General features: G+C 38.5%; 1 protein-coding gene across 2 annotated transcripts; it reads right to left on the reverse strand.

The window, feature by feature from the left end:
- Nucleotides 1-377: 377 nt before the first annotated feature.
- Nucleotides 378-22,715, reverse strand: LOC143041066 (apoptosis regulatory protein Siva-like). 2 transcript variants are annotated; one of them, XM_076212722.1, is made up of 4 exons: nucleotides 22,550-22,715; nucleotides 12,933-13,060; nucleotides 2,937-3,106; nucleotides 378-719 (listed from the first exon to the last, which is right to left on the reverse strand). In XM_076212722.1, exons 1-4 carry the CDS (start codon nucleotides 22,662-22,664, stop codon nucleotides 671-673), a joined length of 462 nt encoding a protein of 153 aa, XP_076068837.1. In that variant the 5' UTR covers nucleotides 22,665-22,715; the 3' UTR covers nucleotides 378-670. The 2 variants fall into 2 exon arrangements, with proteins under 2 accessions (XP_076068837.1, XP_076068836.1); XM_076212721.1 differs by having other exon boundaries at nucleotides 12,933-13,120; nucleotides 22,550-22,710.
- Nucleotides 22,716-26,738: the final 4,023 nt, after the last annotated feature.

Raw genomic sequence — 26,738 nt, forward strand, 5'->3', positions numbered from 1 at the left:
GGCCCAAAGGAATTTCGCCCCGGCTGCTATTTTTCTGCATACATGACATGGCAGAAAGGGGGTGAGGGTTCACCAATTAAGTAAAGTGGCCTTGCTATGAATGTGCTGTGTCTTGCTGCATTGCTTCTGACCCAAGGTGGTGGGTGGGATACAGGGATGACCTGTCATCCATGTGGAGCTAAGATGAGATAGAAGAAAGGGTGGTGGATGGAAGTAGAGTGGGTGGGGATTAAATGGGAAGGGATGGGTATGTGTCTTCTGACTTTGGTTACCTCCATGGTAAGGGAGAAATAGCCTTTGGTATATAGACAGAATGGTATATAGAATAGTTCCCATTTTGTCTACTGCTATTACAAGTATGGATATTAATAAAACAATTACATGTGAAACCTTTATTTTGTAAAAATATATCAATATAAAATGCAAAAGTGTATCTTTGTATTTACTGTACACATAATAATTATGTCCTTTGAGAGTATCATTACATCAATTCAATTTTAAAAATTGTATGATTTGATCAAAAATATAATTTACCAAACATAATCATTGACAAACTGTGGCCATGAAAATTATGTTCAATTCAACAAATCTTCATGTAAATGTAAATACATACCCTATTTCAACCGACTTATCAAAGCACTACACTTAATTACTGAATACTATACAGACATCACTGACAGCAGTTATAACACAGTGCACCTTGCTTCTGTTGGTAATACCTGAAACAAAATTTATTTATCAATAAAAAAACCAAGATGGGCTAAAGAATACACAACTCCTTCCCTCTTGAAACAAGGGGATTGGATGAATCAAAGCAATGAGCCACATCAGAAATTAAACACATTCAAACACTCTATGGGATCCAAATTTTGTATGATAAAAATAATTATCTAAAATAAAAAATAAAAAACAAACAAGTTCCTAAAAAAGAAGTACATATACCATACACAACCTAAAGGCCTTTTTTCTTAAAATGGGGGGGTGGCCAAGTTGAAGCATGCACCCACCCAATACCCATCCATTGTCCCTCCCATCTTAGCTCTTCATGGATGAAAGGTCATCCATATTCCTGCTAAATTGCTGGGGTTAAGAGGCAATATGGCAAGACACAGAACCTCCACTGCTAAATAGGGAGCATCAATGAAAAGCTGGCACCCCAGGGATGGAACCCAGGACCTCCCACTTTCCATGTGGGCATGCTTACTGATTACACCAGTGCCTCCAATGACCACCCACATATCTCCCTCCAAAGATCTCCTGCCCACTCGGGGCCAGTCTGGGCAAGTGCACTACTATAGGATAATAAACATTGTGCCATGTTGAGGCAGGGAGCATCACTGAAAAGCTGCCACCATCTGGGAACTGAAGCCAGGACCTCCCACTTGGTGGGTAGTTGTCCTTACCGATTACACCACAGTTACCTGCAGTGGCCATCTGCACAAAGCAGGGTCCTGTAGCTAAGCTGATTAATCCCCACCACTTTATTACATGGAAACCTTGCTAACCCCCCCCCTCCATCCACTTCAGAAATAATCATAGCATACATACACCAAGGCTTTTTCCCCCTTACAAGGGAGATAGCCAAAAAGAAAAAGGGCATAAAATCATTCCCACCCATTCCATCCCTGAATACACTCCACACCTCTCCACCCTCCCTCTCATCTTAGCACCTCCTGGATGACGGGTCATCCCTGCACCTTGTCCACTGCCCCGGGTCAGAAGCAGTGTCGTAAGACACAGCACATCCACAGCAAGGCCGCCTCATTAATCGGCGACCCCCCCTCTCCGTCCCCAAATGCATAAAAGGAGAAGACGGGGAGAAATCCCTTCGGGATGCATCAAAATTTGCTCACACATACTATCTCACCCCCCATCCCCTCCCGCCCATTCTACCTCATGCATCACATCATCATCCATATACAACCATTCTCCATTCACCCCTGTCTTCTGTCCTCTCCCGTCCTTCCTCAACAGACATTCCCCTCTTCCCCAAAGCCCCCTTCACCCCATCCATCCACCTCATCCTAGGATGTCCCTTCATGTTCACTCCCTCCACATCTGCCTTCCATACCTCTTTTACTAGTCTTTCTTCACTCATTCTTTCCATGTGTCCAAACCATCCTAATACTCTTTCATCAATCCTATCTCCCAACCTCCTTTCCACCCCTGTTCTCCTCCTCACCTCCTCATTTCTCACTCTATCCAGCCTATTAACCCCCATCATACTTCTCAGACACCTCATCTCAAACACATTCAAACTCCTTCTCTCTTCCTCTCTGATGTTCCATGTTTCTGCCCCATACAGTGCTGTTGGCACAATCACTCTTTCATACAGTCTCCTCTTAGCATCCATTCCCAAATGTCTATTCCTCATTACACTTTTAATCCACCAAGGCATTTACTCGCTTCTCTTAATCTACATTCTACCTCCACCTTTTCCTGCCACATTTGCACCCAAGTATCTAAAACTATCCACCCAAGGCGTATCATTCAGAGCAAGATGTAGGGTTCCTGGTCTCTGGAGGGGGGGGGGGGGTCACCGATTTAATGAAGCAGCCTTGATGTGGCTGTGCCGTGTCTTGCAACACTGCTTCTGACCCAGGTAGTGGATAAAATGCAGGGATGACCCGTCATCCAGGAGGAGCCAAGATAAGAGGGAAGGATGGGAGTGGAGTATGTAGGGATGGAATGAGTGGGAGTGGATTCTATGCCTTTGTTTTTTAGCTACCTCCCTTGTACGGGTGAAAAATCCTTTGTAATATGTATGTATAAAAATTTATATATATATATTTTTTATGTTAAATCTAGTTTAATAAATGAATCTACTGACATGATTAGAATCCATCTATTTATATACCAAGGGCTTTTTCCCTTTATACAGGAGGCAGCCAAATCAAGGTAGTCAAGACTTGGCTTTGCATTGACAGAATACTTACGTAAAAATAGAACAATTTGGGCAGAACTCCCCTCTGCAAGATATGCAACAGCGGACACAGGAGTCGCACAAACAATTATCACAATAATCACATCTAGGTCGGGACAGCATAATGGTCTGCTTACAACCGATACATCTGCTTGCATTTCCTACTCCACTTGCCCTACTATCCTGTTGAAGATAGAAAATAATTAATCTGAAGATCATAGACTTGTATAAAAGCTGCTCGAAAACTAGGTTAAACATGTATTGCTAACATCAATCACACTTACACGTAAAAAAATATATATATATATTTACAAACGACAATTGACATATTTCTCCATTTTCTATTTTCTCTATAGCCCAATTTCCTGGCTATTAATTGCCCATGCCATGCAGGGGTGCACAGGGAGGGGAGGAAGAGGGAGGGAGGGAGGGAGGGAGAGAGAGAGATAAGAGAAAGGAGAGGGGGAGAGAGAGAGAGGGAGAAGACAGGGAAGAGACACACACAAAGATAGAGACCAAAAGTGGAAAAGAGGAGAGGAAGGGAGATTTAGACAGAATGAGGGAGACAGAGGCAGTAAGTGAATATGCATGCATGTGTGTGTTTCTGTTTACCTTATTGTAGTATGCAGGAAAGGAGCAATGCATATGGGTTTTCTTATTATTATCATACCTAGCTTCACATTCATATATTGTTCCAGCTTGGGCTATAGTGACATCTACGCAAGTATTTATGCATCTGTACGGAAAGCTGTATTTCTTCACATCCTTTAGATATTTGGTCTATTTCAATTTGTTCTCATGACCTACCCTTCCATCCCTAATCATGAGATCTCTTCTGTCAATAGTCTATCCCTTTTGGTGACCTGAATACTGTAACCAAGTCACCTCCTCCGAATCATCTTTCTTTCAGTGCTGGCAAATCCAGTGCTTTTAGTCTCAGATAGCTTATTTGCCAGGCTGGGAACCAGTTTATTTGCTGCCCTTTGTATTTTCTCTCTTGCTTACATCTTACACTGTGTGGGGAACATACCACTGATGTATATTTTAGTCTTGGATGGATTGGTTTTTCTACAAGGTTTTTCATCATCTCTTCATTCATATATTGAAAAGTCACCTTAACCTTTTCAATGCAAGCCAAATATTCATGCAGAGTATTAGTCTGCCTGATATGCAATGATTTGATGATGCATCACAATGCGTGCATTATGAAAGATAAAGTTACACTGTAATACTCATTCTCTTTCACCTTGAATATTGATAACCACAGAAAACACAATCAAGCCTGTTCACAGAATACAGGGGTCACTCAGCTACAACCATGAAATAAATATAATCATGATGCTGACGCCAGCATCCTTGTAAACCCACACGCACCTCATGCCACCAACATCATCGTATGCTAGGGGTTAATGTTATACAGCAGTCCATACATTTCTCTCACAATCTTGCTGATAGGTCTGTCTGGTGACATGTCTTTTGTCATCACTTCCAAATCTTTCTCCTCTTTGCTTTTGCAATTGATTCACCTCCCAAAGAATAGTTCAAAGATGGACTTTGAGTTATTGACCATTTCTTTATATTGAAATTAATTTTCCTTTCTTGACTCCACGAAAACAGTCTGGGTCTTTTTGTAACAGCTAACAGGCCTCCTCATTTTTCTCTCTTCTAATGTTCTTTGTTGTATTTTCCCTTGTATTAACATAGATGAGAAAATCTAGCACCGAACCTTGTGCAACTTTGCTGGTCGCTGCTATCCATCATGATATCCTATATTTCACTACTATCCTCAAGTATCTTTCTTAAAAAAAAATAACAAAAAATCATTCATTCGAATTTATCTTAGTCCTCCATAAGTTCCAGTTGTCACATAAAACGACATTTTATCAAAAGCATTCTCTTGATTGACATACACACAGTCCACCCAGTTCTCCCTTGCAGTACATCAATTACCTTAAGAATGTGAGTGTGTTTACCTAATTGTATTTACCTAACCACAGTACTGGGCCCTAGGGGGGTCATGGGGTGAGGGCGTCGAATCCAGAGAATAGTCCAGTTCATAATCAAGATCAGGCCGGGGTCGTCAATTTATATCTGTCTGTTTAGCACAGTTTTAGTCTGGAAGCTCAGGATTTACTTTTCCAGCATGGTTGGACCTGGCTGGCACAGCTCAGTCCTTCCTCGCAACACGCAAGCCCCCCCCCCCCCACTACGTCAAAGTACTGGGCCCTGGGGGGTTCCAGTTCTGTGGCACTTTTCCTTCTTTAAGTGAGAATTTAATTATATTGTATATTTTACCTGTTAATTCTTCCTTGCATTCTTTCAGTATCCAATTTCCAATTCCGTCTAGATCATGTGATTTTCCTACGTCAAGGGTTTTGATTTGGTCGCTGATTTCCTTCTGTGTTAACAATTATTTCTTTCATTGAAGGGATCTCTCTCTCTCTCTCTATTTCCTCACAGTTAGGTGAATTTTCTATTGTGAATACTGATTTGAAATGGTTGTTCATAATTTCAGCCATTTCCAGTTCTTCTGTATATTCATGTTTACCTTCGTGCAGGTTTTCTATCTCTTGTTTGTTCTTCAGTTTGCCATTTACATACCTGTAAAATAGTTTGGGTTCTTCCTTGCATTTTTTTTTTTTCATAGTTTCTCTTTTCATCTCTGCACATTTTTACATACTCATTTCTTAGTTTGATGTACATTTGCTATTTGCTTGTTTTCTCGTCTCTTTTCCATTTCTTCCAAGCTTTGTCTCTTTTATCCTTAGCCTCACTACACCTTTTGTTGTACCAGCTTTTTATGTATGTTCTTTCCATTTTTTGCTGTGGTACGTATTTATTTACTCCCTCATTGTAAATTTCTTTTAGTATATTCCATTTCTCTTCCATCCCTGTTTCTTTATTTAGGAATATATCCCAGTTTGCATTTCAAAAGAATTTTTCGAGTTTCTCAAAATTGGTTTTGTTGTACATTAGTCTTTCTATTCTATGTTTATCATTTCTGCTTTGATCCATTAGCTCTTTCAACTCAAATTCTATTAGTACATGGTCACTCTTTCCTATCGGAGTTTTGTAATCAATTTTATAGACAATTTCAGGCTCTGTCGTATTAAATCCAGCCTTGATGGTTCTTCACTACCTCTGTATCTGGTGTTTTCCCTTATCCACTGAGTCATTGTGTATTCGATGGTCATGTCGAGCAGGACGTTGCCCCAGAGTTCCTCTCCACCCTTCACTGTCATTTCCTCCCAACATATTTCTTTTGAATTAAAGTCACCCATAATTACTGTATTTCCTCTGTCCTTCAGTATATTAGTTAATTCATATTTTGTATCTTCTAATATTTTGGAATGATCACTTTCTGTCCAGGACTGTGTTTTGGGGGGCACATACACCACTACAAATTTTCTACTCTTCATATGTTTGCTTTCAACTTGTACATTATTTATTCCTTCAGTTATTTTTGTTACATTTAAATCTTTATTAGTCAAAATTAATACTCCGCCACCCTGTTTATCCTTTCTATTCTTTGTCCAGCAGTTGTATAAACCTTGTCCCACAGTGTTGGGTGGTGGAGCACACTTTAATTTAGTTTCCACTATTCCCATTATGTCTGGTTTTTCTAAGGCCAGATAATCATTTAATTCATTCATACCTGAAGTGTGTGTGTGTGTGTATTTACCTAGTTGTATTTACCTAGTTGTATTTTACGGGAAGGGGAGCTATGCTCGTGGGGTCCCGTCTTCATATCTCATTTTATCTAAACTATTTTTAAATTCATGTATTGTTTTTGCACACACCACTTTCTCATCTAACTTGTTCCAACTGTCTATTGCTCTGTGAGGAAAGCTGTTCTTTTTCAAATCTCTTCTATAGCTGTCTTTTTTTTATTTTCTTTCCGTGTCCTCTTGTATTTCTGTCATCCCATTTTATCAGATTCTCTCTATCAGTAATTTCTATGCCTTTCATGATTCTGTAAATAGCTATCAAATCTCCTCTCTCTCTTCTTTGCTCTAGTGTCTGTAGTTTAAGTTTTTGTAGTCTCTCTTCATATGATAGTTTTGAGAGTGTTGGTGCCAATTTTGTAATTGCTCTTTGTATTCTTTCAAGTTTTTTTATACATTTTTTTGTACTTGGTGACCATATCGTTGCTGCATATTCCAATCTTGGTCTTATCAGGGTGATTAGGATTTTCCTCACCATTTCTTCATCCAGGTATGTAAAATGCCACTTTGATTGTTCTTATTAAATTATAGGTTTCTCCAAAAATCTTATTTATATGTTTCTCAGGTGACATATTATTCATAACAATGACTCCCAGGTCCTTCTCATTTTCTACTCTTTTTATTCCTTCTTCTCCCAAATTATATGATCCTGTTATTCTGTTTTTGCTTTTTCCAAATTCCATTATACTACACTTTTTTGTATTGAACTCCATCTCCCACTTCCTACTCCATTCTTGTACTTTATTTAGATCTCTCTGTAGTGATTCACAATCTTCTTCAGTTTTCACTCTTTTCAGTAATTTTGCATCATCTGCAAAGAAGCTCATATAGCTTTCAATTCCTTCATCCATATCATTAATATATATAGCAAACATTATTGGGGCCAGAACTGTTCCCTGCGGGACACCGCTTATTACTTCATTCCATTTTGAGTGCTGATCTCTTATCACTACTCTCATTTTTCTTTCTTGCAAAAAGTCTTCCATCCAATTTAGCAATTTACCTTGTATTCCTCCTTCATATTCTAATTTCTTAAGCAGCTTCTTATGTGGTACTTTGTCAAAAGCTTTTTTTAGGTCTAGAAATGCACAATCAGCCCATCCATCTCTTTCTTGTATTATATCTATTAGTCTTGAATAGAAACATATTAAATTGGTGACGCATGATCGTCCTTGTCTGAATCCAAATTGCCTTGGATTTAGTACGTTGTTTTTTTCCAAGTATTTTACCCATCTACTTTTGATAATTCTTTCACAAATTTTTGCTATTGTACTTGTTAGAGAGACTGGTCTATAGTTGGTAGGTTCTTCTTTATTTCCTCCTTTATATATAGGTACTATATTTGCTTTTTTCCAATCTTCTGGAACTTTTCCTTCTTTTAAGGAACTGCTTATTATGCTATGTATTTTGTCTGCCAGTTCATTCCTGCATTCTTTCAGAATCCAGTTTGCTATTTCATCTGGCCCATGCGATTTTCTGACATCAAAATTACCCAAGTGTGTCAATATTTCATTCTTTGTTACTTCTATTTCTTCCATAGGGGGGACTTTTTCTTTCCACTCAATCTCTTCAGGTTGTATATTTTCCCTTGTAAACACTGATTTAAAATGTTTGTTCATAATTTCTGCCATTTCCATTTCCTCAGTGTATTCAACTCCTCCTTGTCTCAATTTCTCCAAGTCTTGTTTTGTTTTTCAGTTTATTGTTTACAAATCTGTAGAATAGTTTTGGTTGATCTTTACACTTTTCTATAACATCTTTTTCATATTTTCTTTTTTTCTCTCTGCACTTTTGTACATATTCATTTCTATAACCAGTATATATTTTCCATTTTTCAGGTCTTCTGTGTTTTTTCCATCTGGTCCAGGCTTTGTCTCTTTTGTCTTTTAACTCCCTACAACTTTTGGCTTTGTACCAGCATTTTACATATTCTTTTTCTTGTTTTTGTCTTGGGACATACTTTTCCACTCCTTTTTTGTAAATTTTTGTCAAAATATTCCATTTCTCTTCCACTGATGTTTCTTCTTTGTATATTTCTTCCCAGTTTTCTTGTTGGAAGAATTCTCTTATTTTATCAAAGTTTGTTTTTTCATACATCATTCTTCCTTTTCTATATTGTTCATTTCTTTTCATATATTTTTCTTCATTAAGTTCCAGTTCAATCAATATGTGGTCACTTTTACCTATTGGTGTTTTATATTCAATCTTGTCCACTATTCTAGGTTCAGATGTAATTATTAAGTCTAGCCTCGATGGTTCTTCTTCATTTCTATACCTAGTGTTCTCTTGTATCCATTGTGTCATTGAATGGTCAGTAATCATCTCAAGTAGAGCATTTCCCCATGAGTCATCACCACTCTTTACTGTCATTTCTTCCCAGCAGATTTCTTTGCAATTAAAGTCGCCCATCATAACTATTCTTCCTCCGTCTTCCATTATTTTAGTTAATGCTATCTTTGTGTCCTCTAGCATACTTTTATATTCACTCTCCTCCCATGAGGCTGTTTTCGGAGGCACATAATTGATCACAAATTTTCTGCTCTTCTTATCTCTGTCTTCCACTTCTATCATAATCATCTCTACTGTATTCTTTCCATATATGACACCTTTCACATTTATATCCTTCTTAGTCAGGAACATAACTCCACCCCCTTGCTTTTTCTCTCTGTTTTTAATCCAATAATTGTATGCATCATGTCCTACACTGTTGGGTGGTAGTGGGCCTTTTAATTTTGTTTCTACAATTCCCATTATGTCCGGTTCTTTTTCTTTCAATCTTTCAGCTCATTCAATCCTGTTATTAATCCATCTATATTTGTGTAAGACACTCTTAGTTTTCTGCCACTTCCATTGTGTTCTCTGTTTCCCTTATGTTTTTCTTTTGTGTGTCGAACTTCCTTAGTTTCATGTTCACTACTCTCCAATAGAATCTCTCTTTCTCTGACTCCGTTCTGTTCTCGTTTTTTGTCTTAGCTTCCAGTCTTTTCTGCTTTTCTTCCTCTCTTTCCTCTTTATTCATTTCTCTTTTTATCCATATATTTTTGTATTGTTCACTTGTTGCTAGTTTCCCTGTTTTGGATAAGATATTCTCTGCCGTTGTTTGTGACTTGAATTTAATCTTAATTGGTCTGGTCTTGTCTGTGCTATACTTTCCGAGTCTAAATTTCTCTTCGATTTTTTTCATAATTCCTGGTTCATCTTCCTGAACTGATTCTAGTAATTGGCTTACTTTTTCATTTTCCTCTTTGATTCTTGTGGTTCTATCTGTGTTGTGTTTCTCTTCCATTCCTAATATAATTATACATTTCTTCTTGTCTGCTAAATCCCTTACTATATTCTCCTTTTGTCTCATCACTTTAATAACTGAGTCTTCAGTATGTTCTTTCAATTGCTGTTTGACTATGTCAGTGAATGAAATCTTATTTCCTTCTTGGGTTTGCTTCCAATTTTTACTTTCTTTAGCTATTGTTTCTCTGTTTTCTTTACTATTCTTCTTCAATTCCTCATTCTCCCCCTTTACCTCTCTTAACTGTCTTTTTAGTTCTTCTATTTCATCAGTTAAGTTTCTATTCGCCTTTTCCAGTTCTTCCAATCTTTCAACCCTTTGTAAAATGGTGTTCATATGACCTAACCTACTCTCCAAGTCCTCGATCACCTTATCAACCTTCTTCTCTAGTCTTGTCAGTCGGGGGGGGTTTGTGTCCCCCCCACTCTCTTTAAATCCCTTGAAAATATTCTCATCACTTTCTACTGTATTGTTCCTATCTATACTTCTAATCTTTACATTCTTATTAGACATTCCGTCGTCCTCCAGCTCGTCTTGTGGTCTTTTGTTTACTTTACGGCGGTCTATTTGGACCAAGTCCTCTACTTCCTCATTACCTTCCATTTTCCCAGCAATCCCTCCCCTTCTCCTCTTTCCTTACTTTCCCACTACCTCACGAGCAATTTCCCCCCCCCTGCAAATACAAAAAGGCACTTCTCTTTGCGTTGGTATCCACAATCTGCACTTTTCTTCAGAGCGTTCTTCAAGCCGTCCGTTCGTTGAAAGTGTGTGTGTGTGTGTGTGTGTGTGTGTATTTACCTAGTTGTATTTTGCGGGAAGAGAGCTATGCTCGTAGTGACCCGCTTATTTATCTTTCCGCATCCAGTTTTTTTTTAAAGTCTTGTATTGTTTTCAGATCTCTTCTGTAACTGTCCTTCTTGATTTTCTTCTTGTGTCGCCTTGTATTTCTTCTGTCCCATTTAAGTACATCATTCCTGTCAAGGATTTCCATCTCTTTCATAATTCTATATATGGATATCAAATCGCCTCTCTCCTCTTTGCTCCAGAGTTAATAAGTTTAGTTTGTCCAATCTTTGTTCGTATGTCAACATGCTGAGTGTTGGTGCTATCTTTGTTAGTACTCTTTGATTTTTTTTTTTTTTTTTTTTTTTTTTTTTTTTACTGGGTGTCCATAGTGATGCTGCATACTCTAATTTTGGTCTTATCAGTGTAACTACGATTTTCTTTACCATTTCCTGGTCCATGTACTCAAAGGCCACTTTCATTGATCTTATAAGTTCTAGGTTTCTCCAACTATTTCGTTTACATGTTTGTCTGGTGCCATCATTTGAAATGATCACTCCTAGGTCTCTTTCTGAATTTACTTTTGTAACTTCTTTTGTTCCAATTTTGTATTTACCGGATATTCTGTTAACTCCAGACTTTGTCCACATCTCCCTGAAAAGATTTACAGTCTTCTTCATTACTCACTCTCTTCAACAGTTTTGCATCATCTGCAAAGAAGTTTATGTAGCATTTAATTCCTTCATCCATGTCGTTTACATAAATAGCAAACATCATCGGAGCCAACACAGAGCCTTTTGGTATTCCACTTATCATGTCTACCAAATGAGTTCTTTTCTCTAAGTATCACTCTCATTTTACTTCCTTTCAAGAAGTCTTCCATCCATTCCAATAATTTTCCTTGTATTCCACCTATTAGTTCAATTTTTCTTAGCATTCTGTGTGGTACTTTGTTCAAAGCCTTTTGTAGGTCCAGGAAGGCACACTCTGCCCAGCCATCTCTTTTTTGTATTATGTCTAGCAATCCTGAGTAAAAGCATATTAAGTTTGTAGTTAATGATCTTCCACTTCTAAATCCAAATTACATAGATACATATACCAAGGCTTTTTCCCCCTTACAAGGGAGGTAGCCTAAAAGAAATCCAAAAAGGTAGCCTAAATCCAAATTAGTTGGAGTTTAATATTTTCTTTTCTAAATGTTTTGTCCATTTGTTTTTAATAACTCTTTCGCATATTTTTGCAATTGTGCTTGTAAGGGATAGTGGTCTATAATTTGTTGGATTTTCTTTATTTCCTCCCTTATATATTGGAACAATATTAGCATTCTTCCACTCTTGTGGTACTTTTCCTTCTTTGAGTGAGAAGTAAATTATCTTGTGTATTTTGTCTGTGAGTTTGTCTATGCATTCTTTTAATATCCAGTTAGCTATTCCGTCTGGCCCATGTGAATTTCTGACATCAAGTTTCTTTATTTGGTCCCTTATTTCTTTCTGTGTCACCATTATTTCTTCCATTTTTGGGGATCCTTCCTGGTGACTATCATCCCACAATTGTGAGTTTTCAATTGTAAAAACAGACTTAAAGTGTCTGGTCATTACTTCAGCCATTTCTACATCTTCTGTGTATTCTTGATTTCCTTCACGCAGTTTTATTATTTCGTGTTTGTCTTTTAGTTTGTCGTTTACATATCTGTAGAACAGTTTAGGTTGATCTTTGCATTTTGCTATTTTATCTTTTTCATAGTTTCTTTTTCCTCTCTACATATTCATTTCTCAGTTTAATGTATGTTTGCCATTTAGTCTTTTTTTGTCTCTTTTCCAAGCTTTGTCTCTTCTATAGCATCGCTACACTTTTTATCATACCAGCACTTTATGTACTCCCTTTTCTGTTTCTGCTTAGGCACATATTTGTCTGTTCCCTCTTTATATATTTCTTTGAAAATGTTCCATTTCTCTTCAGTCTTTGTTTCATCATTTGCAAAATTTTCCCAACATGCATCTTGGAATTTTTTTCTAAGTTTTACAAAATCAGTTTTGTTGTACACCAGTCTTCCTTCTCTATGTTTCTTGTTCCTTCTTACCACATTTTGTTCCTTAAGTTCGATCTCTATTAGTATGTGGTCACTCTTCCTAATTGGTGTTTTATAGTTTATTTCTTCCACTATTTTTGCGTGTGTGTGTGTACATATTAACAACAAGTCAAAACAGAAATATACCTGTATAGGTTGAGGTTTGCAAAGTCTGAGGAGACCATGTGGGGTGAAGACCATCTGTCGCAAGCTGGTGGCTGAGGATTGGGTGGAAGGTCTCTGGCTTGAATCCAACTCTCCTTCTTCCATTCTGTCTACAGTATTGTTATTGCTTAGGTTTTTGGAGCCATTAAACAGCATAGTAAGCGTCTTTTCTGAAAGTAAGCATCTACATTTAAAAAATATCATACATACATACATACATATACCATGGCTTTTTCCCCCTTACAAGGGAGGTAGCCAAAAAGGAAAAGGCATAAAATCATTCCCACCCATTCCATCCCTGAATACACTCCACACCCCTCCACCCTCCCTCTTATCTTAGCACCTCCTGGATGACAGGTCATCCCTGCACCTTGTCCACTGCCCTGGGTCAGAAGCAGTGTCACAAGACACAGCACATCCACAGCAAGGCCGCTTCATTAAATCGGTGACCCCCCCTCTCCGTCCCCCCATGCATAAAAGGAGATGACGGGGAGAAATCCCTTTGGGTTGTGTCCAATTTTGCTCACACACACTACCTCACCCCCCATCCCCCTGCCCATTTCACCTCATGCATCACATCATAATCAATATACAACCATTCTCCATACACCCGTCTTCTGACCTCTTCAATCCTTACTCAAAAGACATTCCCTTCTTCCCCAAAGCCTCCTTCACCCCATGCATCCACCTCATCCTAGGACGTCCCCTCATGTTCACTCCCTCCACATCTGCCTTCCGTACCTCTTTTACTAGTCTTTCTTCACTCATTCTTTCCATGTGTCCAAACCATCCTAATACTCTTTCATCAACCCTATCTCCCAACTCCCTTTCCACCCCTGTTCTCCTCCTCACCTCCTCATTTCTCACTCTATCTAGCCTAGTAACCCCCATCATACTTCTCAGACACCTCATCTCAAACTCCTTCTCTCTTATGTTCCATGTTTCTGCCCCATACAGTGCTGTTGGCACAATCACTCCTTCATATAGTCTCCTCTTAGCATCCATTCCCAAATGTCTATTCCTCATTACACTTTTTAATCCACCAAGGCATTTACTCGCTTCTCTCAATCTACATTCTACCTCCACCTGCACTCTCCCTTTTCCTGCCACATTTGCACCCAAGTATCTAAAACTATCCACTTCCTCCAGTCGCTCTCCCTTAATGCTCACTTCCAGTCTGCTGCCACTTTCACCCCTTGAACATCTCATCACCTTACTTTTACCCAGATATATCTTCAGCTTTTTTCTATCACATACTCTCCCAAAGTGTCACCAACTTCCTCAATCCCTCCTCCGATCCTGCCACAAGTGCAGTGTCGTCCGCAAACAACAGCTGGCTCACCTCTCACTTTTCTCCACTTTCTTTAACCATCTCCAATCCCTCACCCACCACCCTTGCATTTACCTCTCGCACTACCCCATCCATGTACAAGTTGAACAGCCAGGGCGACATAACGCATCCCTGACGAAGTCCCACCTTTACCTCAAACCACTCACTCTATCCATTTCTAATCCTGACACAAGCTCTACTACTCTCATAAAAACTCTTGACAGCTCCTAGAAGCTTTCTTCCTATCCCATATATCAGCAAAACCTCCCACAGTGCCTTTCTGTCTACCCTGTCGTAAGCCTTTTTCAGATCCATAAAAGCCCAAAAAACGTCCTTCCCCTTTCCTATGGCTTTCTCACATATTTGTCTTACCACAAAAATCTGATCTACACAACCTCTACCTGTCCTAAATCCACACTGTTCCTCACCAATTACTCACTCTGTTCCTCTCCTAATCCTCTCAATCAAGATCCTCCCATAAGCCTTCCCAACTACATTTAACAAGCTAATCCCTCTGAAACTACTATATTCACACTTGTCCCCTTTTCCCTTGTAAAGTGGAACTATACAGGCACTCCTCCAGTCCCCTGGCACTCTACCCTCTCTCCAGCAAACATTAAATAACCTCACCAGCCAGTCCACCATCAATGTACCTCCTTTTTTTTTTTAGACATTCTGCATGGCATCCATCCAGACCTGGTGCCTTACCTGCTTTCATCATCTCAACAACTGCATTCACTTCATCCTTCCTTATTTCTCCTCCATTTTCCTCACTCATCACGGTCATTTTCTTAGCATTTCCCACTGCAGCTATCTTTCCCTCCCTATCCTTCACATTTAGCAACTCCCTAAAATATTCTGCCCATACTGCCTTACTCTTATTCTGCCCTTACTGCCTTCTCTTCCATTATCATCTCTCCATCTGTACCTTTTACCTTTTCTTCTCTACTTGATTCACCTCCTCTTCCTCTCTTCATTTCAAAATATCAACAATGTATAAAACAACTAACACCTGTATACATACAAGGGATGTTCCAAAAGTAATGCTTCCTATTTTTTTTATTCTGCCCAAAGGGATCAGAGGGGATTGCATATTGCATTGTTATGATGATTGAACTTATGCACTCCTTAAAGTTTCATCTCTCTGTTGCAGATATATATGGTGTGACACACTAAGAAAGCAAACCCTGTCATGGATGTGTGTCAGAAGCAGAGATGCATCATTGTATTCCTCCATGCAGAAAAAAATTGAACCAATCACCATTCACCGGCACCTGGTGAATGTTTACGAAGCCGATGCAGTTGATGTCAGCACATTTAGGAGATGGGTTCGTCGATTTCAGAATGGCGACAGAGATGTGAGTGACAAAGTGTGCTCTGGACGCCCATGCACAGCCACCACCCCGGAAAACAAAGTGCACCTCGATTAACTTATTGGTGCTGATCAGCGGATAATGGTATATAAAATGCATGTAGAGTTGGATGTGGGTGTCAGTGCACTGGAAACGATGTCATCCCTAGGATACAGTAAAGTGTGTGCTAGGTGGGTTCCAAAAATGCTCACGCAAGACCAAAAAGACCACCGAAGGGATGTCTGTCAGGACTTGTTGGATCGGTATGAAGCTGAAGGTGACGGATTCTTGAACCGCATCATCACTGGTGATGAGATGTGGTGTCACCACTACGAGCTGGAGTCCAAATAGCAGTCGATGGAATGGCACCACTCACTCCCTAGCAGAGAAGTTCAAGACGCAGACATCTGCAGCCAAAGTGATGTACACAGTCTTCTGGGACAGGAAGGGCATAATCCTTCTGGATTTCTTGGAACCAGGGGCCGACTGTCAACTCTGACCGTTACGTTGAAATGTTGACCAAGCTGAAGGCCTGGATTGCCTGTGTAAGGCCAGAGAAAAGGGAAACATTCTGTTTGCAACACGACAACGCCAGGCCACACACAAGTTTGAAGACCACGAAATGTGTGCCAAAGTTTGGCTGGAGTGTGCTGTCTCACCCACCATATAGTCCTGACCTGGAACTGTCAGACTTCCATTTGTTTGGACCTCTGAAGGAAGCATTACATAGGCAGCATTTCCCCGAAAACAACGCCATAATTGCAGCCATAAAAAAATGGACTGCCTTGGCAGGCGCTGACTTTTACGACCGAGGCATCAAGGCTCTCGTTCATCGCTGGCAAAAGTGCATTGAGAATGGTGGTAACTACATAGAAAAATAAATTCTGGAGCACAAAAGGTTGCTCGTTTTAATGGTGCCACTCCCGTCTTTGTAGCTCTTCAACTTTTTGAGTTAAAAAATAGGAGGCATTACTTTTGGAACGACCCTCGTACCAATGGCCCTTTCCTTCTTATGAGGGAGGTGATAAGAGTTCAAGCATGTGAGCGCACAAACACACAACAAGAAAGATCACCTAAAATGAAAGAAATAAAGGTAACACAAAAAGAAAAAAGAGACAAAATAAAAAACCTAGATGTCAGGAAATCACATGGACTGGATGGAATTGCAAATTGGATACTGAAAGAGTGTACCTGTACAGATGAACTGACAGACAAATTATACAAGATAGTAGACTTCTCACTCAGAGGGAAAGATACTGCAAGATTGGAAAGATGCAAACATAGTACTAATATATAAAGGAGGAAATAGTGAAGATCCTACAAACTTCAGACCGGTATCCCTTACAAGCACAGTAGCAAAAATATGTGAAAAAGTCATCAGAAACAAATGGACCGAACACTTGGAAGAAAAGAAAATAGTAAACCCTAAACAATTTGGCTTTAGATGTGGAAGATCGTGTACCACGAACCTAATTTGCTTTTACTCGAGATTAATTGAGATGATACAAGAAAGAGATGGCTGGGCAGATTGCGCCTTCTTAGACTTGTAGAAGGCATTTGACAAAGTACCACATAAAAAATTAACAAGAAAAATTGAAACAATAGGAGAAATACAAGGTAAGCTGCTGGAATGGATGAAGGATTTCTTGTGAGAAAAATGAGAGTGGTACTTAGAGACAAAAATTTGAACTGGGAAGATGTGAAGAGTGGTGTCCTGCAAGGATCTGTATTGGCTCCTTTCATGTTTGCCATATATATAAATGATATGGATGAGGGAGTAAATTGTTACATGAACTTCTTTGCTGACGATGCCAAATTACTCAAGAGAGTAAGAACAGAAGAAGATTGCAGATCGCTACAAAAATACCTAGACAAAATATGGGAATGGAGTCAGAGATGTGAGATGAACTTCAACATTAAGAAATGTAGCATAATGGAATTTGGAAAAAGCAAAAATAGAGTATCGGGTCAATATAAAATTGGAAACAAGGAAGTCAAAAAAGTCAATTCAGAAAGGGACCTGGGAGTAATCATCTCAAGTGACTTGACACCTGATAAACATGTCAATAAATTATTTGAAGAGACTTAACTTATTAACATCAATGGAAGTGGCCTTGGACGACATGGATGAGGAGATGGCTAAAAAAATAGTGGTTACACTGATAAGACCTAAACTAGAATATGCTGCAACACTGTGGGCACCTAGCACAAAGAAGAACATAAGAAAATTAGAAAGAATCCAAACAGCAGCAACAAAAATAGCACCTACACTGTCAAATCTGACATATGAACAAAGATTGGAGAAATTACGTCTGTCAACACTGGAACAGAGAAGAGAAACAAGAGGACACAAAAAGAAGCTAAAAAAGGACAGTTACATAAGAGACCTAAAAAAGAATAGCTTCCCACATAAGCGTGATTAATGTCTGGAACAAACTAAATGGAGAAACAGTGAGTGCCAAAATATATGATTTTAAGAATAAACTGGATGTGGAGAGATACAAAAACGGGTCACAATGAGCATAGCTCTCTTCCCGTAAAATACAACTAGGTAAATACACATATACACAGAACCCATTCAACCACCACTCCTATCAGTACATTGGGGATGAAGGGTTGCTCTGTCCCCAATCACACTGTTAAGTTGTCAAAGGCAATGCACTGAGGTATAGCACTTCTACAACAGTGCCCAACAGCCAGAGCTGGTTTTCCCTATCACTTAATTTTATGATGGGCCCCCCTCCCTTCCTTTTCCACTGTGAAGAAGACAAGACTCTCCCTTAGGGCTACATCATATCTTCATCCATTCACAATCTCTCTCTATTTACTCCAATTTTTTACACTTTCTCTTCCTTGGTTGACAGATTTTCCATGTACACTCAGTCTCCTTCAATCCATCTCATTTTCAATTTTCCTTTCAAACTAACTACATCCACTTCTGCTTTCCACTTTTGGCTTGTCTTCAATTGTGCACTCTTTCCATATGTCCAAACCACCTTAGCACTGATCTACCCTATCCTTCCTACCCTTATTTCCTATCTTATCTCCACATCTCATTCTACCCATTCTTTCAATATTTATATTTCTCAAACACTTTACTTCAGAAAAATTTTGTTCCTCTCTGCCATCCTTATATTCAATGTCTGCTTTATACATTGTTACTTCATACACCCTCTTTAAATTCATTCCCAAATAACTTTTATAGCATCTCATAACATTTCATTTCACTTGGACATTGACTTGTTTCCTTTACTTATTCAACCTCTATATCAACAACACCTGAAGTCATCTAATTTGCACTTAATCTTTATGGGCTCAGGTACCAGGTGTAGGTTGGGAGTTGCAGAGTACTGTGGTTCATTAGAACCATGCACTCAACTATGCCTCCATAGCATGATACCCAACAACAAAGACCTGCTGACAACACAAAATAAATCCTTATGAATAACTAGTTATGCCAAAACAACTCCATTGGAACCCCTGCACTCAGAAATAAAAATTCTCCCTCCAGAGTAATACATGATAATACAATAGATACAATTCTATGCTAGATCCATGTGAACCCATTCATTCCTCTCATTAAACACAGCTCACTGGCAGAAACAGGAGAAAGTAGTAATTTTATAGCAGTGTTCAGGTCATTAATATGAGTATATAAAATTGAGATCTTTGTTTGAGGGAGATGAACATCACAAGGTCATAGGAAATTACAAAGACCACAAGTCTAATGGGTGTCAAATAACAATAATGTTTTGGCTTATAGGTCCTGATTTTTGTAGAAAGCTTTGGAGAGATGACAAGTATTGGTGTTTAGTCACCCAGGATTTAGTGTTAAAATATTTTTGTTTCCAGGGGTTGGTAAGACAGTAGGTGGTTGTTGTGGGGCATTGTATAAACCAGGCATTCAAGTACAGTACATCTAGGTCTCTTAATCCAATGCTCACCAACTGCCACTTGTTTGGACATTTGGGTCCAGGACATAAACCCACTTTGGGAATTGATGGTGTTTTAAACCTGATCCTAAATGTCTGCACAAGTGGCAGTTGGTGAGTGTTGGATTAAGATACCTAGGTGTAGTGGTATTGTGAGGGGTCTTACATTAGCAGGTGGGATGGTCATTTCCTATCATGAGGTGGCCATGTTTAAGGCAGGAATGTCCTGTTCTTGGGTGTACTAGTGCCATTTCAAAACATCTGTTGAACTGATACAAAGATAGTCATGTATGTGGAACTGTTTTTAGGTGGTTTGTTGGGTGTTTGTTTCTGGCATCTTTGCCACATTGCTGAAAAGAGGACTGAGTACAAGTCTTACTGGCAGTGGAGTGGAGGCACCAAAAGGGGTGGATGCCACCTTTCAAGTTGCCTTGTCCGCCTATACACTGCCAGGTATGTCTATTCGAGATGGCACCCAGCAGAATACAGATTTGAAGTGGATGGAGATTTAGATGATCCATGAATGGATTTTGTGGACAAGTGGGTAGAAACTGTAGGGCACTTCATGAATCAGACATGATTACACAGGATGCTGTTTTACTGACTGGGTGGTAGCAGCCTGTAATTGGCAGTGAAATGGAAGCACTGAAAGGAGTGAATGCCACCTTTTGAATCTTATTGGCTTACTCACTGCTGGGTATGCCAACATGAAATGGTACCCAGCAGAAGGATACAGATTTGTAGGAAGGAGAGATTTAGATGATCCATGAATGGATTTTGTGAACTAGGGGGTGGTAGGACTTGAGGGCAGAAACTGTTTGTAATGCAATTTTTTTTTGTGAATCCAAGATGATTATATAGGATGCAGGGGAGGGGGGGGGGAGTTGTGGATAACATGTAGAGCACTGAAAATGATAAAAGAGTTCAAGGTAAAATGTAATGGGATGGGGTCCACATCTAGATTCAGTTGGGGTCACTACTGCATAACCTAGACTGTGATTCAAACGGGAGCCATAGTGTACATGTGAACAACTGTTGAATGGGTTAATAGGTTAATGCAATTCTTGTTGAATGAATATTTGGCTCCCACCCCCCTTGATTGGAGGTAATTCTACAGGTATTTTTTAAGTTTCATCCCACCCATTCTCACAGCAATTTGTACTATTCTTTTGCATCTATATTATGACAACTCCAACAACTTTTCTTAGTAATGTTTCTTGTAGAAATTAATATTAAGGGATGGTGAAAAAATAATTCCTGCAACCTTCCCACTACCTGTCACTGTCTCACCCACTCACACAGCAATTTGTACATTTTTTTCATCTATACTATGACAACCCCAACAACTTTTCTTAGTAAAGTTTTTCCTGCAAATTAATATTAAAGGGTGGTAAAAAAAAATAATTCCTGCAACCATCCCACTACACACCACTGAAGTGGTGTCATGGCTGTCCAGTATGCAAGATGTAGGTCTGTCCCTGCATGAATTTTTAGGTGAGGTAGGTTACGTTAGAATAGGGAGAAATACATGTTAAAATTTTTTTTTTTTAAAAATTAAAAAATAAATAAATAAAATAAATAAATAAATTGATGATACTCTCAACAAAAATGGTACTTTGGTGAAAGTTAGTGGGAAGATTACAGGAATTATTTTTTTTTACCATCCTTTGATATCAATTCTGCAAAAAATGTTTCCGAGAAAAGTTGTTGGAGTTGTAATATAGAAGCAAAAAATATACAAATTGCTATGCAAGCAGGTACGACAAAACTTCACAAATTCCATGCTATCACTGGTAAACCTGGGTAAGACTAAACCACACATCCACATAAAAAAAGTATTTCTATTAGTCACAGACTTAGAACACCGGAATAGTGCGTCACTGAATCACACACATTTCTGAATTTGATAAGAACATCAATAGGAACTGGAGAGGAAAATCAACATTCCTGGAGTATAATGGTATCATCTGGCAAGGGACCAATGAGGGGTACCCGCATCTGGTGGTCTTATAAGATGGAAAGTAAGGTTGCTTCCCATTTCCAAAACACATCAACCCCCTCACTTCCATCAGGCAGTGCAGCCACGAGCGGCTGGCTCTCAAGCTCTGGACTAGACCCAAGACCTTTATCAACTTTAGCTAGATTTCTTATACTTTTTCACACATAAAGAGCCGACAGCTGGCAATTTATATCCTCTCCCTATAACTTTCAGCCAGTTATGTGGAGTCCCACACCGATCTAAAAATGACAGTAAAAATTTCCGTCAATTTATGGATCCACACAGCTGTACAACTTGATATATGGCCCCTCTGTTCCTAGTGATAAATGTTGTGATATGAGCGATGGTGTACTTCATTTCCTGCAGAAGTGCGTAGTTTTATAGATATTAAATATTAAAGATATGGAATTTGTCCAAATTTGCTTCCCTACCCCCTCTGTGGTAAACATGATAAAACAAATGACCAAACTATTCTGTCATGAAACCTTCAAATGCCCATTGTTTGAATACACAGGGGGTTGTTGGTTATTCATCTTACAGGAGTGCAGGTGAAAATTATGTAATATAATGTTGCCAGATGGGAATCATTATCATACACCAGGAATGGGGAAATCCTCTAAAATGAAATTATTGATTTGGAATAAACTTCCTCAATCACAATATACTTTCAAATGTAACAATGCTTAATGACACAGTCACAACTGAATTACTGCAATTAAGACAGCAGAGAGAGTTGGACTTTAGAAACTATTTCAAAACAAAAGCCTCCTTTAATAATCTGCAAGATTCTAGGTGGGTTTTACATTTAAATAATTAGTTGGTTCCTGAGGGATGATGCTGTGAATAGAATGTATTTGCAAACCTACATTCATGAACAGTAATACATACAGCCATGACCCAAGAAAAAAAAATGGTAAACTAAAAAATTAAATTGCTATGCCTATTGTAATTTCACATGAAAATATATTTATTTTGTATAGCCTTACCATATACAGCTTTCATATTTTCTTCTCTTTTAACCCCCATATTCACTTCTTTTTCTCCCACATGGGTTTTAAATTGGATTGAATGATCCTCAAATGGACACGGACGTTTAGTCATTTCGGAAAGTTTGGTAGTACTATCGTTTTTGAAGTGTAAACATGATCATGATGAGTAAAACGCGGGAATTCCAGTATTTATTAGGGAAGTAAAAGTCTTCTATTTTATAACATATAATTTATTATATAAAACAAAAAATATGACCCTGTAACATTTTATAAGAAAATGATAACGAATGTAAGCTTAACATATACAAATTTAGTTTTCAATAAACATTCATTTGTTTTCCACTGCGTACTAGCGATGTTATGTGAATTTGATAATAACATTCTCTCTCTCTATCTCTCTCTCTCTCTCTCTCTCTCTTCTCTCTCTCTCTCTCTCTCTCTCTCTCTCTCTCTCTCTCTCTCTATCTTCTCTCTCTCTCTCTCTCTCTCTCTCTCTCTCTCTCTCTCTCTCTCTCTCTCTCTCTCTCTCTCTCTCTCTCTCTCTCTCTCTCTCTCTCTCTCTCTCTCTCTCTCTCTCTCTCTCCTCTCACTCTCTCTCTCTCTCTCTCTCTCTCTCTCGCTCTCGCTCTCTCGCTCTCTCTCGCTCTCTCTCTCTCTCTCTCTCTGTTGAGATTTAAACTTAAGGATATAATTTTTTCTATATATTTTTTGTATAATATTCTGTAACTTGGGTAATATGAGAATTCATATTACTATATATTTTTTGTACAATTGGAATCCATAAAATGAGGTTTGAATACAAATATTATTTTGTTTATTATGTATTGTACTGCGCATGGCATTTCTCTTTTGTTGACACAACTGCCCTCTAGCGGTTGTTTATATAATTTTTGTTGTTACAAAAAATTGAAACCGAGAATACACAGAAGTGGCACATGGTGTATTTCTTTTACCCCACAGTACCTCCTATATTAACTACCATCATGAGTGCAGCCCAATCAACAGGTTATGGGCCCAGTTCACGCCCAATATTCGATGGTAATGAGGAGAAGTACGAGCTGTGGGAAGTTAAATTCCAGGGATACTTAAGAATAAACAAACTCCACACCGTCCTCACAGACAGCACGCTGGACGAAGAAAAGAATGCTAGAATATTTGCGGAGTTAGTTCAAGTCCTTGATGACACCAGCTTGTCCTTAGTTATAAGAGACGCTAAAGATAATGGTAAGAAAGCTTTGGAAATTCTTCATGAGCATTACCTAGGCTCAACTAAACCAAGAATTATCTCGTTGTACACAGAGCTCACTTCACTCAGCATGTCAGAGGAGGAAACTACTACAGACTATATAATTCGTGTTGAAAAGGCTGCTACATCCCTTAAGAATGCTGGAGAGACAATAAGTGATAGTTTACTTGTTGCAATGACCTTAAAAGGTCTACCACCAAGCTTTAGGACATTCTCTACTGTGGTAACCCAAAGTGAAAAGGATTGGACTTTTGTAGATTTTAAGGTAAAACTAAGAAGCTTTGAAGAAAATGAAAAACATTCAAAATCACAAAATTCATTGAATGATTCCAGTACTAATGTTATGAGTGCTAAGTCCAGAGAGTTCATTAGACCAAAGTGTTTTAAATGTGGTAAAATAGGTCACAAAACTTTACAGTGTTTCCAGAACCAGAATTTCCAGAAAAGATATAATAATGTGAATAATTATAATAGTAATGGTAGAGGTTCTAAATATAAGAGATGGTGTGAAATGTGTAAGTCTTCCACTCATGACTCAAAATTTTGTAGAAAGAACAATTCTGTAAAAGTGGTGAATGACACAAGAAATGAAAGTGAAAATGATACTCATAATTTTGCATTTAAAGTCAGTCTATTTAAGCCAGGTAGTGAAGTAAATGATAATTTGTTAGTAGATTGTGGAGCTACATCTCACATAATAACTGATAAGTCTAAATTTCTTAAATTTGATGAGACTTTTGAACCTACTAAACATAGTGTAGAACTTGCCGATGGCAGCAGAACATCCGGTATTGTATCAGGAAAGGGTACAGCTATTGTGAAACTGTATGATGTTGATGGTACTGCTCAGAATGTAGAATTAGGGAGTGCACTTTACATACCTACCTACAAGCAAGACATATTTTCAGTGAAAGCAGCTACTGATAAAGGTGCCAGTGTCATATTCAATCCAGAACATGCCGAATTAATTGCTCCTAATGGCACAAAATTTAGAATAACTGCTAATCAGAAGCTGTATTTCTTGAATAATGTGTGCTTGAAGGATGGTAACCATAGCCTCGAAGAGTGGCACAAGATTTTAGGACATTGTAATGTCAAAGATGTGTTAAAGTTACAAGATACTGTGGATGGTATGAAAATCTCTAAGAAAGAAAAATTCAATTGTGAAATATGTACACTTGGTAAGATGACACAATACAGAAATAGAGTGGCAGATGAAAAAGCAAAGAAAAAGCTTGATCTTGTACACTGTGATTTAGCTGGACCTATTGATCCCCCTGCAAGAGACGATTTTAGGTATTCGATATCTTTTGTAGATGACTATTCTGGTGCAATTAGTGTGTATCTATTGAAGAAGAAGAGTGATACCCTGTCAGCCACAGAAAGATATTTAGCAGATATTGCCCCATATGGTACAGTTAAGCGGATCAGGACTGATAATGGAACAGAGTTTACTTCATCTAACTTTAGGAATTTGATGGTTAAAAATCACATCAAACAGGAATTTTCAGCACCCTACTCGCCCCACCAGAATGGAACCGTCGAACGCTCTTGGCGAACTTTATACGAGATGGCAAGATGTCTCTTGTTAGAAGGCAAGTTACCAAAGATGATGTGGACCTATGCAGTTAAGGCAGCAGCATACATACGAAATAGATGCTACAACCCAAGAACTGGAAAGACACCTTTTGAGATGATGACTGGACACAAACCAAATCTGAAGAACATGCACATATTTGGGACGATATGTTACGCATATATGCAGAATAAAAAGAAGTTGGATGCACGCTCTGAGAGAGGAGTATTTGTTGGCTACGATACACAGAGTCCAGCATACCTTATATATTTTCCTGAGCAAAATGATGTAAGAAGAGTAAGGTGTGTAAAATTCAGCGAGACATTTGAAAACGAGAAGCAGGAGATACCTCAAGTTGTAGTAGATGACATACCTTCAATGTTAAAGCTACCTGAAGAAGAAGAAACCAAGCAATCAGAAGAAGCAGAGCAAACAGAAGAAACCAAGCAATCAGAAGAAGCAGAGCAACCAGAAGAGCCCAAGCAAGCAAGGTACCCTCAACGACTGCGAAGCAAACCCAGATATCTGGAAGACTATGTAACAGAAGAGGAAGATGTATCAGAAATTGCAAAATGCTCAGTTGACTACTGCTACAGAGTCGCTGATGTTCCGCAGACATATGAAGATGCTCTACTATCTCAAGAATCTCACCAGTGGCAAGAAGCAATGAAGGAAGAAATATCAGCACTTGAAGATAATAACACTTATGAACTGACATTGCCTCCTAAAGATCGCAAAGTTGTTGGAGGTAGATGGGTTTATGCCAAGAAATTAGGGCCAGATGGTTCAGAACAGTTTAAGGCAAGATATGTGGCAAAAGGATACTCACAAGTGAAAGACATTGATTATAGTGAAACTTTTTCCCCGACTGCGCGTCATACCTCAATTAGGATGTTAATACATTTAGCAGTGCAGAATGAAATGAAAGTACACCAAATGGATGTAAAAACAGCATATCTTAATGCAGATTTAGACTGTGAGATATACATGGAACAGCCAAAAGGTTTTGTAAAAGTAAGTGAAAATGGTGAAAATTTAGTTTGTAAGTTAAAGAAATCTTTGTATGGGCTGAAACAAAGTGGAAGAAACTGGAACAATATGCTTCATAAATTTCTCATTGAACTAAATTTTATTCAATCTAAGGCTGATCCCTGTCTATACTCAAAGCATGAAAGAGACAATGTTACAATGATTCTAATTTGGGTTGATGATTTAATTATTGCAGCTAGCAATGGTGATTTACTCCATGTCATTAAGAAATCACTCAATACTAAGTTTGAAATGAAGGATATGAATGAGTTATCATGGTTTTTAGGAATTGAATTCTCTTTTGATGCAGATGGTACAGTAAGAATGAGTCAAAG

The sequence above is a fragment of the Oratosquilla oratoria genome, chromosome 30 (assembly GCF_046742065.1).
Source record: "Oratosquilla oratoria isolate Oo_2021 chromosome 30, ASM4674206v1, whole genome shotgun sequence".
NCBI lineage: Eukaryota > Metazoa > Arthropoda > Malacostraca > Stomatopoda > Squillidae > Oratosquilla > Oratosquilla oratoria.